Below are 17410 nucleotides of genomic sequence, written 5' to 3' on the forward strand. Positions count from 1 at the left end.
CAACAGGAGTAATCATGGCGTTCAACTTTGGCGGCGCTGCCACCAACCCAGCAAGTAAGGAGATATTTCCATCTATTGATATTGAATTTATGAGAAAGCACTTTACATTACTATCAACAGCAGAGATTGTGATGGACGGATGGCTATGATTTCATTTACGTACGCCACAGCTAACGAAACCACAAAAGTAAGAAAGGCGGCCTTGACTGCAGGTCAAGCCAGTTAAGGTTAGCTAACGAAGTAGCTAGCTTACTAGAATGTTCATACACTAGCTAGCTAGTCAGTTTGTATTAACTATTCTCACATAAATGGAGAATAATCGATTTAAGTCAGCTTGCTATTTAAACTGCCAGTTGTAAGCTTTCTAATATAGTTAACTAGCGAAGCTAACTAACTACACTAGTCGTCAGCAACATTCTGTTGAATCCCATATGTTGCGGACGAGCAAGTGTAAGGACGTCAAATATTCATCCTTCCGCATAGACATTAGTTTAGATCGCCTGGTTAAATTGTGTTTGGGACACTTTTTTTTATCTGTCTAACTGGTTAAACTAGAGAAGAATATAGCAATGTGATAACATCTGCGTTTGCTTAATTTACTATTATCCTAAATTAGGATATTGAATTATTATTTTACCATATACTTATTTCCATGATGTTATGATTGTGTTCCTACATTACACAAATTGACGTTTTGACTACATCAAATTGGCGGGAATTACACACAATTTTTCCCTCAGATTGGTGATGTTAGTTTCAAAGTGTATAGTCAACACAATGACACAAGATCAATTGCATAAAATGTATCTATCTTTGGTTTTGTACTAATTTTGCAGGATTTTCTCAAATGGCACGGATAATTTATATTCGTCTCCCAACTAGCCATTTAAATGACCATTTTAATTAACATTTTGACTGACTTAACGTTAGATGGCTAGTTGCTGATTATGATTTTTCAACGCTGATACAGATTATTGGAGGACCAAAAAAAGCCGATAGTGATAAATCGGGTGATTTTTATATATATAGTTGTACTAATGACAATTACAACAATACTGAATGAACAATGAACACTTATTTTAACTTAATATAATACATTCATAAAATAAATTTAATCTCAAATAAATAATGAAACTTGTTCAATTTGGTTTAAGTAATGAAAAAAGTGTTGGAGAAGAAACTAATGTGCCAAACAAATGCCAAGTTCCTTGCTCAGAACATATGAAAGCTGGTGGTTCCTTTTAACATTTACATTTAAGTCATTTAGCAGACGCTCTTATCCAGAGCGACTTACAAATTGGTGCGTTCACCTTAAGACATCCAGTGGAACAGCCACTTTACAATAGTGCATCTAAATCTTTTAAGGGGGTGAGAAGGATTACTTTATCCTATCCTAGGTATTCCTGAAAGAGGTGGGGTTTCAGGTGTCTCCGGAAGGTGGTGATTGACTCCGCTGTCCTGGCGTCGTGAGGGAGTTTGTTCCACCATTGGGGGGCCAGAGCAGCGAACAGTTTTGACTGGGCTGCGCGGGAACTGTACTTCCTCAGTGGTAGGGAGGCGAGCAGGCCAGAGGTGGATGAACGCAGTGCCCTTGTTTGGGTGTAGGGCCTGATCAGAGCCTGGAGGTACTGAGGTGCCGTTCCCCTCACAGCTCCGTAGGCAAGCACCATGGTCTTGTAGCGGATGCGAGCTTCAACTGGAAGCCAGTGGAGAGAGCGGAGGAGCGGGGTGACGTGAGAGAACTTGGGAAGGTTGAACACCAGACGGGCTGCGGCGTTCTGGATGAGTTGTAGGGGTTTAATGGCACAGGCAGTCTTCAATGTTCCCAGGTAAGAAGTTTTAGGTTGTAGTTATTATAGGACTATTTCTCTTTATACCATTTGTATTTCATATACCTTTGACTATTGGATGTTCTAATAGGTTCTTTAGTATTGCCAGCCTAATCTCGGGAATTGATAGGCTTGAAGTCATAAACAGCGCAATGCTTGAAGCATTGTGAAGAGCTGCTCGCAAGCGCAGTAAAGTGCTGTTTGAATGAATGCCTATGAGCCTGCTGCTGCCTACCACCGCTCAGTCAGATTGCTCTATCAAATCATAGACTTAATTATAATATAATAACACACAGAAATACGAGCCTTAGGTCATTAATATGGTCAAATCCGGAAACTATCGTTTCGAAAACAAAACGTTTATTCTTTCAGTGAAATACAGAACCGTTCCGTATTTTATCTAACATGTGGCATCCATAAGTCTAAATATTGCTGTTACATTGCACAACCTTCAATGTTATGTCATAATTCTGGCAAATTAGTTCGCAACGAGCCAGGCGGCCCAAACTGTTGCATATGCTGTAACGGTTTTGACTTGAGGTTATTATTTATAGGGGTGCCAGGTAGGTTGTGCCTACCAGAGAAAACATTGTTTTCTCCTTTTAGTTTGGGTGGGAATGAGTCCCATCTGGTCCGTCAAGTCTACACCAATACAAAGGACTTATGTAAAAGTCAGGATGAAATAAACTTTTCATAAACTCTTAAAACATTGGAAAGAACTTCAAAAACAACTATATTCTTTTGCGTGGGTTATATTAACAACATCAATGATTACACACACATATAATAATATAACACAATGAGTTCTGGTTCCTCCAGAAATGTCCTGTACCTTGGGCCTAAAAAGAGTCCTGCCCGGTAGAGTTCAGGGAACTCAAGTGACTTCTGTCACGCAATGTTTGTCCGTTCATTCAGTGTAGCGTAAACCCAGTATTAAACATACCATCAATATAACAGTTATTTTACCACAGAACTTTAAAGCGTATCAACTCTTACTAAGTCCTCAACTACAACTAACTACATAAATCACAGTATACATTACATCAAAACAAATGAAATACCGTATACAAAAAGGTTGTAGTCAGTCGGTCAGTCAGACAATCCAATCCGCCAATAGATCTCCAGCGGAGAAAGGCCACGAAGAACGGAGAGGTGTAGTCCACGGACGCAAAGAGTGGATCCGATCCTGGGTAAACTCTATTAGGCTACAAAACACACGTTTTACGGCAACAAAACAACGGAATAGAGAAGCTTCGGGAACTGAGGGTTGAACACATCCTCAGTCATGTCTCCATCACAACCCCACTTTTGCGCAGCTGATGCTGGCTATTTAATTGGGAATTAAAGGGAAAGCGTCCTATTGGAAGGAGAAGCACTGAGACGGTTCAGAAAAATTCAGGGCCGTCACAATGCGTGCAATGAACGCAAGAGAAGTGACACAATATCCCTAGTTTAATATTGCCTGCGAACATGAATTTTTTAACTAAATATGCATGTTTTACAAAAATATACTTTTTGTTTTGATTTTAAGAAAGGCATTGATGTTTATGGTTAGGTACATTCGTGCAACGATTGTGCTTTTTTCGCAAATGCGCTTTTGTTAAAATCATCCTGTTTGGCGAAGTTGGCTGTCTTTGTTAGGAAGAAATAGTCTTCACACAGTACGCAACGAGCCAGGCGGCCCAAACTGCTGCATATAGCCTGACTCTGTTGAACGCAGGAGAAGTGACACAATTTCCCTAGTTAAAAGAAATTCATGTTAGCAGGCAATATTAACCTCTTAAGTCGACCCTCTACTTTTTTGAACATTCTGTTAAAAATCGCGCAACATTTCAGCGCCCTGCTACTCATGCCAGGAATATAGTATATGCATTTGCTTAGTCTGTGTGGATAGAAAACACTCAGACGTTTATAAAACTGGTTAAATCACTGCTGTGGCTTTACCAGAACGGCATTTACATCGAAAAGCACAGGAAAAACTGATCACTGAAAATGGGAAAATATATCCATGCGCTACTTGAACCCATTGATAAAGGTGAACCACAATTAATTGACTGAGGTTGCAGTACCTACAGCTTCCTCACGGTGTCTAGAGTCTTGTCATTTCCCTTCGAGTTTTTTCTTGGTCAAACACATGCAGGGCACCGTATCTCCTCTGGTCTAGGACCGGACATTTTTCCAGACGGACAGCTAATGATCTTTACATCGCCTCCTGATGAATTTTATCGCTTATTAACGTTTACTAATACCTAAAGTTGCATTACAAACGTATTTCGAAGTGTTTTGTGAAAGTTTATCATCGACTTTTTGAATTTAAAAAAATGACGTTACGTTTTGAAACTGTTTTTTTCGTTTATCACACAGTCTCCATATAACGATATCTAGGCTTTATATGGACCGATTTAATCGAAATAAAGACCCAAATAGTGTTTATGGGACATCTAGGAGTGCCAACAAAGAAGATGGTGAAAGGTAATGAATGTTTTCTATTTTATTGTGCGGTTTGTGTAACGCCGAAATGCTAATTATTTTGTTTACGTCCCCTGTGGGTCTTTTGGGGTGTTACATGCTCAGATAATAGCTTCTCATGCTTTTGCCGAAAAGCATTTTAAAAATCTGACTTGTTGCCTGGATTCACAACGAGTGTAGCTTTAATTCGATACCCTGCATGTGTATTTTAATGAACGTTTGAGTTTTAACTAATACTATTAGCATTTAGCGTAGCGCATTTGCATTTCCAGAGCTCTAGTTGGGACGCAAGCGTCCCGAGTAGAAGCAAGAGGTTAACTAAATATGCAGGTTTAAAAATATATACTTGTGTATTGATTTTAAGAAAGGCGTTGATGTTTTATGGTTAGGTACATTGGTGCAACGACAGTGCTTTTTTTGTGAATGCGCTTGTTAAATCACCCGTTTGGCGAAGTAGTCTGTGATTCAATGATAAATTAACAGGCACTGCATCGAATATATGCAACGCAGGACAAGCTAGATAACTACACATGGTTGATGATATTACTAGTTTAACTAGTGATTATGTTAAGATCGATTTGTTTTTTAAAAAAAAGATAAATTTAATGCTAGCTAGCACCTTACCTTGGCTCCTTGCTGCACTCGCATAACAGGTAGTCAGCCTGCCACGCAATCTCCTCGTGGAGTGCAATGTAATCGGCCATGATCGGTTGCCGATTACCGATAATTAGGTCCGATTTCAAGTTTTCATAATAAATCGGCCATTCAGACTAATCGGTCGACCTCTAGTATTCACATTTTCCACCGGAAACACTCTTCTACGTCTAGGGGCTGCAAAATTAGAAACCCTGTAGAACAGACTCAATGCTGCCACAGATGGTCGACCAAAATAACTGTCAATGTACTGCTTGAAGACAGCGACACACTGGCTGCAGTCCAAACATTTAAAAGACACCCTACCCGCTCAGCCCTCAAATTAAATTGACACTTTTGATGAGTCTGAGTATACACTTGCAGGGAGGAAGGCATGAATTTTTTTACTCTTTTTTTTAACTTATGGGCAAATTCAAATACCAAATTCAAATATTTAACATTCTTGGAAATATATGTTATACATAGAAATAAATGGTAACTTCTTGTTAATCCAGTCGCTGTGTCAGATTTCAGAAAGGCTTTACGACAAAAGTAAACCATGCGAGGACAGCGCCCCGCATACGAACACATGGAAATCATATTTCAACCAGGCAGGTGTGCCACAAAAGTCAGAAATAGCGATATAATTAATGCCTTACCTTTGAAAATCAGTTGGCACTCCAAAATGTCCCAGAAACATCACTAATGGTCCTTTTGTTCGATAACATCCTTTTTTATGTCCCAAAAATGTTATCTGTAGACTTGGTCCAAACATTTCAAACAACATTCCTAATCCAACCTCAGGTACCCTAAAACGTAAATAATCGCTACAATTTAAGATGGAATAATACTGGATAAAATACCAGATAAAAACAACATGGAGCAAGCTCCAGTTCATGCGCACCAAAACAGTGGAGTCCACCTGGAGTGACACTTATAATGAATAGGACTAGTTCATTTCTCAAAAGAAAAAAACAGAGCAATTTCTAAAGACTGTTGACATCTAGTGGAAGCCATAGGAATTGCAACCAGGTTCCTAATAATAAGGGTATCCCATAGAAAACAATTGGAAAATCCTATGACATCTTTTTTCCCCCTGGGTGGTTTGTCCTCAGGGTTTCGCCTGCCATATCAGTTCTGTTATACTCAGACATTATTTTAACAGTTTTTGAAACTTTAGAGTGTTTTCTATTCTACCAATTAATTATATGCATATCCTAGCTTCTGGGCCTGAGTAACAGGCAGTTTACTTTGGGCACGCTTTTCATCCGGAGGTGAAAATACTGCCCCCTACCCGGGAGAGGTTATCTGGACCACCCTTGGCCGGGAAATTCGTCGCCCGTTTATCCCGCGATGATTGTGTTTTCAGCCACCGGTAGCTTGTGGGTGCTTTATATGCGCTACAGTCAATTGAGTGCATGTCTACTTATATTAAATATATTATTATTAATATACGCCTACTCTATGAAAGCTGGCAAATTTAATATAAATGATCATTTAAATGGCTAGTTGCGGTACAAAGCTAAAGAAGACAGAAGTCGCTGGCCACACCAATACACGGATTTGAAAGTCAACCAACATATCACTTAAATAGCAGCCAACCGTGGTCACTGTTGATATCCTATGGCGGGTCGTGATTCATTAGTTAACTAACAGAACTTATTTATGTTTCCATTACCGTAATGGAAGCCTCCCGAAATCAACACCCGCCATGCCAAACTATAGATGGATGCTTTCAACAAATTCTCACCTGAACCAACCATGTATACGTTTTTCCAAGTTTCTGTGGCGCCTTTGAATAGTGTTAATTTTAAACAGTGTTACACCCCAAACCTTTCCCCCCTGTTCTATTGATTTCAGGGTGATCTCAATGGTAGTGATAGACCCACTTCAAAAAAATTAGATCTTCTACAAATTGTCTTTTAACCAGTGATGTACACATTATTGCCAGATTCCATGTGGTTTTTGAGCTGTTTGTTTTTACAGGACTTGCAACCTCATATCCCCCCTCTCGCGCAATTGATTTCAATGTGATTATTGATAGGAGTGATTCTCAAAGCAGTGTTGTTTCTCTTTCTGTATTGTGACCCTCTGTATCAAAATGTGACATTCTGAAATGTAGCAGCCTGTTCTGCAGGTTGTCTTTTAACTCAGGGATGCAGTTGCCCATTGCTGCATCAACTTTATCCACTTCATCCATCCTCATAACATTCCACTGTCTGACTACATATTTTGTTGTTGGTCAAGACACTAACGGATTTTAATTTGGTTCATTTGCTGCCAAAACAACAGCACCCTCAGCTTTTGGCTTTGCCATGACCACCACCAGTGCCTCATCGGGATTTGGTAGTAAATATCTCTGTTCATTTTCAAGGCACAGCAGCTTCCCCATTCCCCAAAATGCATTATCATCACTCAGAAGAATAAGAGTAATCTGCTAACTAGCTAGGCTACTTGCTTGAGAATGTAGACAGGTGTAGAGGTTTCTCAAATAATCCCAGGCTGAGTAAACAGTAGCTCAACCATGTTCAGCACAGTCTGTAGGCGCAATAGCATGCTAATGCTGCAATTTCCTATGCTGAATAAATGAGGTTGCTTTATCCAACAAAGATCTACTTTTTGTAGTCTAGCTATTAAGGACCTTTATGATTGCAAATAAAGCAGATCACTCTGCCAGCACCCCACAAAAGACTTGATGATTAAACATGAACAGGACCTTAAGAAATGTGGTGGAGCATGAGAAATAATTTCTCTCGTCTCGTTGGCAAGAATGATGAGACAAGGTTCACTGGCAGTATTCTAATACCACTGTTTAGTCCCTGGGGACTGTCTTGCATCTTTGATTGGGGCTCTGTGAATACATGGGTGGTGAAAGGGAACAGAATTCTGGCAAAGCAAAGGAGGACTGAAATATTCAGACTCAGCAGCAGTAAGTACATTGCAATGGCCCTGGCCCCACAGACTATCACTGATTCATGGAGGTGAAGGGGAATTAAACTGCACTGTCTCATCCTGCTCTTTCTCCTCTCCCTGAAGAGTTTGTTGTGGTTCTTCCCCATTGTAAAGACTTAAATAATTTTCTTCCTGGCTATAGCAGGTCTTGCAGCCCCTGGTTTCGGGACCACCACCACTGCTGCGGCCCCCGCTGGCTTCGGCGGCTTTGGCACCACCACCACAGGTAAGACTGGGACTGTCCACTACATCAGTGTTTGACAGTCACGCCAACTTTACTAACTAACCAGCCAACTAGCCCTGTACCAGATCTGTTTGTTCTCTTGCTTACTTCATTGGCAAACCAAACATAGCATGATGATGTTGTGCATGACAATGACAGAAAGAGTTTAGTCTTTTTAGATAGACTGGTTTCCTTCCAGCTTAACTTGTCTGTACATATACAATGTCAGTTTGGAATAGAGGAAAGGGCAGAGTTCTGCTTTCATAACTGCTTTATCTGCTTGTTGCCCTAGCATCTCCTGGACACACAATAGTATCATAGAGGTTATTTTAAATGAGTGTTTTTTTTTTACTAGTTTGCCTCAACTACCTACACTGAAACCACTGCAAAGGTTAGCCTGTGAACTTAGGTATAGAATCGCAACGTTCTGGCATGTATGCCTGTGGTAAGTTTTTCATGAGCACAATTCCTGCCTACATTTTAAGCCTTGCCTACACAAACTCGTGATTTGTAGGGAGAGTTGTCTGTTTGAAGAGAACTCCCCAGGATCTTTTCTTTTTCGTAGTTGCCAAGAGAATCCGTCATGTTTCCCAGACCTAGTGCTATTTCTGCCCTAGGTCTGGGATTTCCGAAACTATAAGGAGTTGGCAAGAGAGTAGAAACGGACTGGCACCCAGGCTACCAGCTTACCACATAAGTGTGAAATGTGGTTACTACTAAATAACCATCCAACTACACCCGTGTATTCAGCATAATACTAGTATCTTATTCATTAACTGACTGACTAACAGAGCAGGGAGTTGATGTTTGTGGCTGTTAATTAGTTTCAGTTGCATCTCCTCTGCTTAGTAATTCTATCAACTGAAAACATCACTGTTGGGGATCATCTGTTATGACGCTACCGGGCGTACTCTTGTACATACAATGTGTTTGAAGCTTTCCCAGTGTGGGACTGTCGTGGTGCTCTTCTCTACACTAACCCTCCTCTGCACCCCTTTCTCTCTCTCTCTCGCTGCCTGCCTTGCCTGCCTGCTGGCTACAGGATTTGGGGGGCTAGGAGCCGGGAGCACCACGTCTGGTGGGTTTAGTTCTGGGGGGTTTGGATTAAATGCAGCAGCTCCCAACGTGGCTGCAATCAGCTTTAATGTTGGGGGCTTTGGTGCAGCTACCACAGCAACCACTGTGTTCAATTTTGCTAATAGCCTGGCTAGCGCAGGTAGATGCCTTTTAAAAAAATATATTAATCAGTCAATCCCTCTAGTATGTCTACAGCACACATTTGTCCTCTCCATTTCTCCCTACACGACTGTGTATTATTTTGGTGTGGTGTTTTTGTATATCTCCATCTCACCCCATGCATATGTTAAATGCTCATCTAATGATGTTTTCCATGTTGCCTGTTTTGCATACATCCGCTATCTGCTACAACAGCCTTTGTCAGCACAGTCCCTGTGTCAAACTGGTGGGCTCTGATTACGGAGTTGGGAAAGGCTGTGCTAGATTATTTTTGTGGAATATATTATGTGTTTCTTATCGCATTTTCCTGAATCTGTTAGGCCACTGTTTGCCTGGCAGGCACATGACATGTTCTGTGTTATTTCTCAAGAGTATTTATCCTCTCCACTCTAAAAAAGCATTAGGGACCCCCTCCCTTGGAGAAATCAATTGATCTCTTCTAGGGTTGCACATTTTGGGGAATATTTAGAACGTTTTCAACATATCTGTATAATGATAGTCTAGAAACTAATGCTTTGGTTGTCTTCCTCTCAGGCTTCCATGTCTTCTCCCTGGACTTCCTCAATGTCCACCTCTTGAACATCAGATTCTGAGCCCTCATCTTCACTGTCACTTTCCAACCTTGTTGGGGATGGCTCATTGTCAAGCTCAAAAAGCCTCAGAATTTGCTACCAATTTTTCAACCGTTTTATTGGTCAGTCTGTTGCGTGCTTTGGTGTGTGTGTTCCCAAACAAGGACCAGTTGCGCTCTGAGGCGGCTGATGTTGGTAGGATTTGGAGGATGGTGGATGCAATAGGGGAAGGAGCCTCAGATCCACAAAATCCCTTTCATCAGGTGGCTGATGTGATATGTTGGCACAACTGCCGTATTATGTCTCCATCCCAAAGCCCTTGCTTGGATGTGTACTTCGCCAGACTGCCAAGAACCTTGCCCTCATCCAGGCCATGTTGGTGAGACAAGGTAGTGATGACACCATAGGCCTTGTTGATCTCTGCGCCAGACAGTATGGTCTTGCCAGCATATTTGAGGTCCAACATGTACGCTGCGGCATGTATAGGCTTCAGGCAGAAGTCTTCACACTTTTTGATGTACCGTAATTGCTGGACTATAAGCCGCTACTTTATTCCCACGCTTTGAACCTTGCGGCTAATTTATGGATTTTTCCCGCTTTCACAAGATTCATGCCGCCAAAAAACTGAGCACTGTCACATAATGTGACGTAAAATCGAGCGCGCTCAAACTTCCCATCATTCTGATTATGGTAGTAATTTTGTCACCCTCATCATGGCAAAGGCACGGAGAAATGCATATGATGCAGCTTTCAAGTTGAAGACGATTGATCTGGCTGTTGGAAAAGGAAAGAGAGCTGCTGCACGGGAGCTTGGCCTTAATGTTTCGATGATAAGACGTTGGAAACAGGAGCGTGAGGAACTGACTCAGTGCAAAAAGACAACCAAGGCTTTCAGAGGGAAGAAAAGCAGATGGCCCAAAGTATTTGCAGCCACTCGACATCAGTGTAAATCGTGCATTTAAGGTGGCGCTCCTTGTTCAGTGGGAGTCTTGGATGACAAGTGGGGAGAAATCCTTCACTAAAACGGGCTGCATGCAAAGAGCAACTTATGGTCAAGTCTGCCAGTGGGTCCTGACAGCGTGGAGCATTGTCAAAAAATCCACTATCATCAACGGGTTTCGAAAGGCTGGACTGCTGCGTGTTGAAGGGGCAGCATGAGCTCAGCGGGGTATTTGCCTCTGGATGAAAGTGACGAGAGCGACAATGAAAACGATCCAACATCGGATGAAGCAATTCTGAGGTTATTCATCTCCGACACCGAAGGAGATGACTTCAGTGGTTTCAGTGCACAGGAGGAGGAAGATAGTGACCAAGTTAATTTGTTTCAATGTACCGGTAGGCACCTGCGGCTTAAAGACCTGTGCGGCGTATTTATGTACAAAATACATATTTTTTAATAATTCAGTGGGTGCGGTTTATATTCAGGTGCGCTTAATAGACCAGCAATTACGGTACACTGCTCAAAAAAATAAAGGGAACACTAAAATAACACATCCTAGATCTGAATGAATTCAATATTCTTATTAAATACTTTTTTCTTTACATAGTTGAATGTGCTGGCAACAAAATCACACAAATTATCCTTAAAACAAGTCAAAATGAGGCTCAGTAGTGTGTTTGGCCTCCACGTGCCTGTATGACCTCCCTACAACGCCTGGGCATGCTCCTGATGAGGTGGCGGGTGGTCTCCTGAGGGATCTCCTCCCAGACCTGGACTAAAGCATCCGCCAACTCCTGGACAGTCTGTGGTGCAACGTGGCGTTGGTGGATGGAGCGAGACATGATGTTCCAGATGTGCTCAATTGGATTCAGGTCTGGGGAACGGGCGGGCCAGTCCATAGCATCAATGCCTTCCTCTTGCAGGAACTGCTGACACACTCCAGCCACATGAGGTCTAGCATTGTCTTGCATTAGGAGGAACCCAGGGCCAACCGCACCAGCATATGGTCTCACAAGGGGTCTGATGATCTCATCTCGGTACCTATTGGCAGTCAGGCTACCTCTGGCGAGCACATGGAGGGCTGTGCGGCCCCCCAAAGAAATGCCACCCCACACCATGACTGACCCACCGCCAAACCGGTCATGCTGGAGGATGTTGCAGGCAGCAGAACGTTCCCCATGGTGTCTCCAGACTCTGTCACGTGCTCAGTGTGAACCTGCTTTCATCTGTGAAGAGCAAAGGACACCAGTGGCAAATTTGCCAATCTTGGTGTTCTCTGGCAAATGCCAAACGTCCTGCACGGTGTTGGGCTGTAAGCACAACCCCCACCTGTGGACGTCGGGCCGTCATACCACCCTCATGGAGTCTTGTTTCTGACCGTTTGAGCAGACACATGCACATTTGTGGCCTGCTGTAGGTCATTTTGCAGGGCTCTGGCAGTGCTCCTCCTTGCACAAAGGCGGAGGTAGCGATCCTGCTGCTGGGTTGTTGCCCTCCTACGGCCTCCACCACTCCTGATGTACTGGCCTGTCTCCTGGTAGCTCCTCCATGCTCTGGACACTACGCTGACAGACACAGCAAACCTTCTTGCCACAGCTCGCATTGATGTGCCATCCTGGATGAGCTGCACTACCTGAGTCACTTGTGTGGGTTGTAGACTCCGTCTCATGCTACCACTAGAGTGAAAGCACCGCCAACATTCAAAAGTGACCAAAACATCAACCAGGAAGCATAGGAACTGAGAAGTGGTCTGTGGTCACCACCTATAGAACCACTCCTTTATTGGGGGTGTCTTGCTAATTGCCTATAATTTCCACCTGTTGTCTATTCCATTTGCACAACAGCATGTGAAATTTATTGTCAATCAGTGTTGCTTCCTAAGTAGACAGTTTGATTTCACAGAAGTGTGATTGACTTGGAGTTACATTGTGTTGTTTAAGTGTTTCCTTAATTTTTTTGAGTAGTGTATTTAAAAATGGCAGTTTCCTCTGCTTGGAGCAACAGTGAAGTGGGCAGGGCGGTACGGATTTCTTCTCTTATATCTGCAATCAGAGTCTGAACATCAGTCAGGATGGCATTGTCTCCCTCAATCCGTGCAATGGCTACTGCTATCGGTTTCAGGTGTTTCAGGCTACTTACCACTCTCTCCCAAAACACATAATCTAGGAGGATCTGTGCTGTCCATATCGGCAGACTGAGATATGGCCATTTCTTGGAGACACCTTCCCCTCCAGGAGACTGTCAAACATGATGACAACACCACCCCCACGGGTGTTGCTGGGCAGCTTGAATGTGGTGCTCTTCTTCTTCTCACTTTGCTTGGTGAGGTAGATTGCTGCTATAACTTGATGATTCTTCACATACCTAACCATTTCCTTGGCTCTCTTGTAGAGTTGATCCATTGTTTTCAGTGCCATGATGTCATTAGACCAAGCAGCCGTCATGTTCGCAGCATTGTCTGTCACCAGTGCAAATACCTTCTGTGGTTCAAGGTCATTGATGACTGCCTTCAGCTCATCTGCTGTACACAGCTTTTCCTTCTACATTAGTTGCAGTGAAATATCTCCACACATCAGATAGTGCCCGTGGCATTTTCCTGTCAAGATTAGATTTAAAAAATAATATATATATATCACACACACACTATGCTAACACTGTTAGCAGGCTCAAGCAAGCCAAAACCCACATGGTAGCAAAAACTTACTAGCAGAAATTGTTAACAAGTTAGAAATGATTTAAACACACAATGTTGTAGGTTACTATTTACTAGTTAACAAAAAATAATGTATGCCGTATAGAATATATTCACCCCACCCAGTATTGTAATTAAAACTTACCAGAAAGTATGTTGTCCTTGGCTCAGACAGTGTAGTGTATTAGTGTTGGCTCAATAGCATCTCCTTAGTGTGCAAGATCTTGAGAATCAGCATCATGTGATGGAAGAACGCATGCAGAGGGTTGCAATTCCATTGAATTGGGGATGGTTTAACCAAAATGTGCCACAAGACCTAGAATTGCCTTGTGTGTATTCCACAAAAAAGGTTCACTGTTATAAGCTAACTTTATTTTAATGAATTTAAGCAACATTACTGGGCTGAACTTCCCATGACAATTTCCGGAAAGTTCTCGACCCTTTGCAACCCTAATCTCTATGCCCTCCCTCTCATCTTTCTTTCCATTATCCATCCATTCATCCATGCTCTCTGACTTCTCTCTGACGGTCTGGTTTGTCTTGCTCAGGTGCTTTTGGGGGTTTTGGGACAACCACTACATCCGCTGCTGCGCCTGGGTCAACTTTCAGCTTCGCCGCTCCTGCAAGCACAACAGGTCAGGACTGTGGAACTCGCTGGGGCAGGGCTGGGTACAGACGGAGAGAGCCAGGGCAGGAACGGCCTTGTCCTACTCTGCTTGCTCCTGCTATTCTGCATGGCAACTACTAGATGGTGCACTCTACCATAACATGTTATCTCCTTGCCATAGCCTCTCCCGATACTAGCATTCCATTCTCAGATTACCAACACACTATAACCTGAACCTAAGATTCTAAGCCAAAATACTCAACAAATCCTTATATTTTCCATTTAATGGTTTTATTGATATAATTATTTATCCTTCCAGGAGGACTGTTTGGTAATACCCAGAATAAGGGATTTGGGTTCTCCTCTGGGCTGGGCACTGGCACTACTGCTGCAGCTGGGTTTGGAACAGGTCTGGGGGCAACCCTAGGAGGTGGATTTGGTGGCTTCAATATCCAGCCACAGCAGCAACAGCAAGGTAAGTGTTCCTCTGGCTAAGAGCAGGGGTGAATCTCAAAAGTCCTTCCTCAATTCCTAGGGTCCTCTCCTCGCTTCCTTAACCTTAGAGGGAACAGAAGATCCAACGATTTGAGACGGAGACGAGGAGAGAACGCAAGGAGGAATTAAGGATAGACTATTGTGATTGACCCCCGGTGTATGCAAACCAAACAAGTTATGTTTTGCTAGGATAGCTAAGTTTTCTTTTGTGTTGCGCTATGTAGGAAGCTTTTTTGGGCAGCAGGCCCAGGCCCCGGCCCAGTCTAATCAGCTCGTCCACACAGCTAACGCCCTGTCTGCCCCCACCCTGCTTGGGGATGAGAGAGATGCCATCTTGGCCAAGTGGAATCAGCTCCAGGCCTTCTGGGGAACAGGCAAGGGCTATTTCAACAACCAACTCCCCCCTGTAGACTTCACACAGGAGAACCCTTTCTGCAGGTTCAAGGTAATGCCTCGTATCAGCAAATTTTGACATTAAATGTTTTGTTATTTTAATAAAGCAAATTGCAGTTTTAATCTTAAACTTGTTTTCACATGTTGACGAGGTTTGTTGTACTATTCCTTTCTTTTACCGGCTTCAGGTAACTGCAGTGGTGTAGACCAGTGCTTTGGAGTTCAATTAACTGTCACAAATATGTCGGCATAAGAGAGACCACCAAAGTTCTATCTAGAGAATACAAAGGACACAAACTGCAAGTTTATCATATCTGTTTGTGTCTGCAAGGCGGTGGGCTACAGCTGTATCCCAGGCAGTAAGGATGAGGATGGTCTGGTTGTCCTGGCCTTGAATAAGAAGGAGGCTGATGTTCGTAGCCAACAGCAGCAGCTGGTTGAGTCTCTACACAAGGTGCTGGGAGGGAACCAGACTCTCACCGTCAACGTAGAGGGAGTCAAAGCCCTGCCTGATGACCAGTGAGTAGTAGACACTACCAGACACAGTCTATGGGTACACAACGGAGAATATACTGTATGTAGTATCGTTAAGTTTATCACATTGACCTCATGATCTGTCAGTCCCTGCATCCATTGTTCAATCTATGAGCCTATTAACAGAGATTACATTTCTCCAGACCCAATACTCACTTTGATAGCAAACCAAGTGGCGGGGCTGCCATTTTCTTGTTTTTCAAATTCGTGAACATTTAGAAGCCCTCTAAGTGGACAGTGTAACACTGAATGCCTGTCTATCTCTTTCTAGGACGGAGGTGGTGATCTATGTGGTGGAGCGTTCTCCTAACGGCACATCTAAGAGGATCCCAGCTACAACACTGTACAGCTATGTAGAGCAGGCTAACACCAAGGCCCAGCTCACACAGCTAGCAGTTTTCATGTCTGTTACACGCACTGAGCTCTCACCAGCACAGCTCAAACAGCTGCTGGCGAATGCACCAGCAGGTAAATTTGGTTGTGTGTCTTCCCCATACTTGCTCTTCTCTCACCTCCATCACAACTAAGTTAACTGAGTCATTATGTTGAGAGCATGGTCCCATTCCCCGGCTCAGACGTTGCTGATGCATGCCAGCTTTTACAGGGTCTGAATAGGCATTTTCAATGTCAGCTTAAGCACATCATGTTATAGCAATCTGGTGCCCGGTGACACAGTCGATGATCTGACACGCAACCATTGGTTGATGCATGCAACGTCTGAGCATGGGAACAAGGCCATGGCTTTTAGATAACCAGATGTCTATTGTACAACAGCTGTGACTTCATGGATTTTAGTTTGGTTTCATTTAATGGTTTATTGAAACAACAGCGTATGGACTACTTGGTCCACATGTAGCACTAAGAATGTGACTTGTATATGACTCAGAGTTTTGTTGCTTGTTTTCAGGTGTGGATCCCATCATTTGGGAACAGGCAAAGGTGGATAACCCTGATGCGGACAAGTAAGTTGTTCAATGTGAATCAAGGTTATTAAAAGCTTATCATTAATTCTTCTGAGCTAGATGATCATTTTGAAACTGTATATGGAACTGATGATATTCGTAATCCTACAGGTTGATCCCCGTCCCCATGGTTGGTTTCAAAGAACTACTCCGTAGACTGAAGATTCAGGACCAGATGACCAAACAGCACCAGTCCAGAGTAGACGTGAGCTTTCCTCTACAATTGTGCTGCTTACCCGTACACATACAGTGGGGCAAAAAAGTATTTAGTCAGCCACCAATTGTGCAAGTTCTCCCACTTAAAAAGATGAGAGACCTGTAATTTTCAAAATAGGGACACTTCAACTATGACAGACAAAATGAGGGGGGAAAAAATCCAGATAATCACATTGTAGGATTTTTTATGAATTTATTTGCAAATTATGGTGGAAAATAAGTATTTGGTCAATAACAAAATTTTCTCAATACTTTGTTATATAACCTTTGTTGGCAATGACAGAGGTCAAATGTTTTCTGTAAGTCTTCACAAGGTTTTCACACACTGTTGCTGGTATTTTGGCCCATTCCTCCATGCAGATCTCCTCAAGAGCAGTGATGTTTTGGGGCTGTTGCCTGGCAACACGGACTTTCAACTCCCTCCAAAGATTTTCTATGGGGTTGAGATCTGGAGACTGGCTAGGCCACTCCAGGACCTTGAAATGCTTCTTACGAAGCCACTCCTTCGTTGCCCGGGCGGTGTGTTTGGGATCCTTGTCATGCTGAAAGACTCAGCCACGTTTTTATCTTCAATGCACTTGCTGATGGAAGGAGGTTTTCACTCAAAATCTCACGATACACGGCCCCATTCATTCTTTCCTTTACACAGATCAGTCA

At 42.9% G+C, this 17410-nt stretch overlaps 1 protein-coding gene across 5 annotated transcripts in view; it reads left to right on the plus strand.

Moving 5' to 3' along the window:
* The window catches only part of nup54 (nucleoporin 54), a 23569-nt gene continuing 6159 nt past the window's right edge, over nucleotides 1-17410 (plus strand). The window contains exons 1-9 of one of the 5 annotated variants that reach the window (XM_029657550.2): nucleotides 1-54; nucleotides 8026-8109; nucleotides 14095-14181; nucleotides 14473-14628; nucleotides 14873-15093; nucleotides 15373-15560; nucleotides 15847-16043; nucleotides 16483-16537; nucleotides 16649-16742. In XM_029657550.2, coding sequence (XP_029513410.1) covers nucleotides 15-54; nucleotides 8026-8109; nucleotides 14095-14181; nucleotides 14473-14628; nucleotides 14873-15093; nucleotides 15373-15560; nucleotides 15847-16043; nucleotides 16483-16537; nucleotides 16649-16742 — 1122 coding nt within the window. In that variant the 5' untranslated portion in view covers nucleotides 1-14. Of the gene's footprint in view, nucleotides 55-8025; nucleotides 8110-9015; nucleotides 9185-14094; nucleotides 14182-14472; nucleotides 14629-14872; nucleotides 15094-15372; nucleotides 15561-15846; nucleotides 16044-16482; nucleotides 16538-16648; nucleotides 16743-17410 lie in introns of those variants that run through there. The other 4 variants (XM_065017599.1, XM_029657566.2, XM_065017598.1 and 1 more) reach the window with 4 other exon arrangements.

This window comes from Oncorhynchus nerka, linkage group LG4 (genome assembly GCF_034236695.1).
Source record: "Oncorhynchus nerka isolate Pitt River linkage group LG4, Oner_Uvic_2.0, whole genome shotgun sequence".
NCBI lineage: Eukaryota > Metazoa > Chordata > Actinopteri > Salmoniformes > Salmonidae > Oncorhynchus > Oncorhynchus nerka.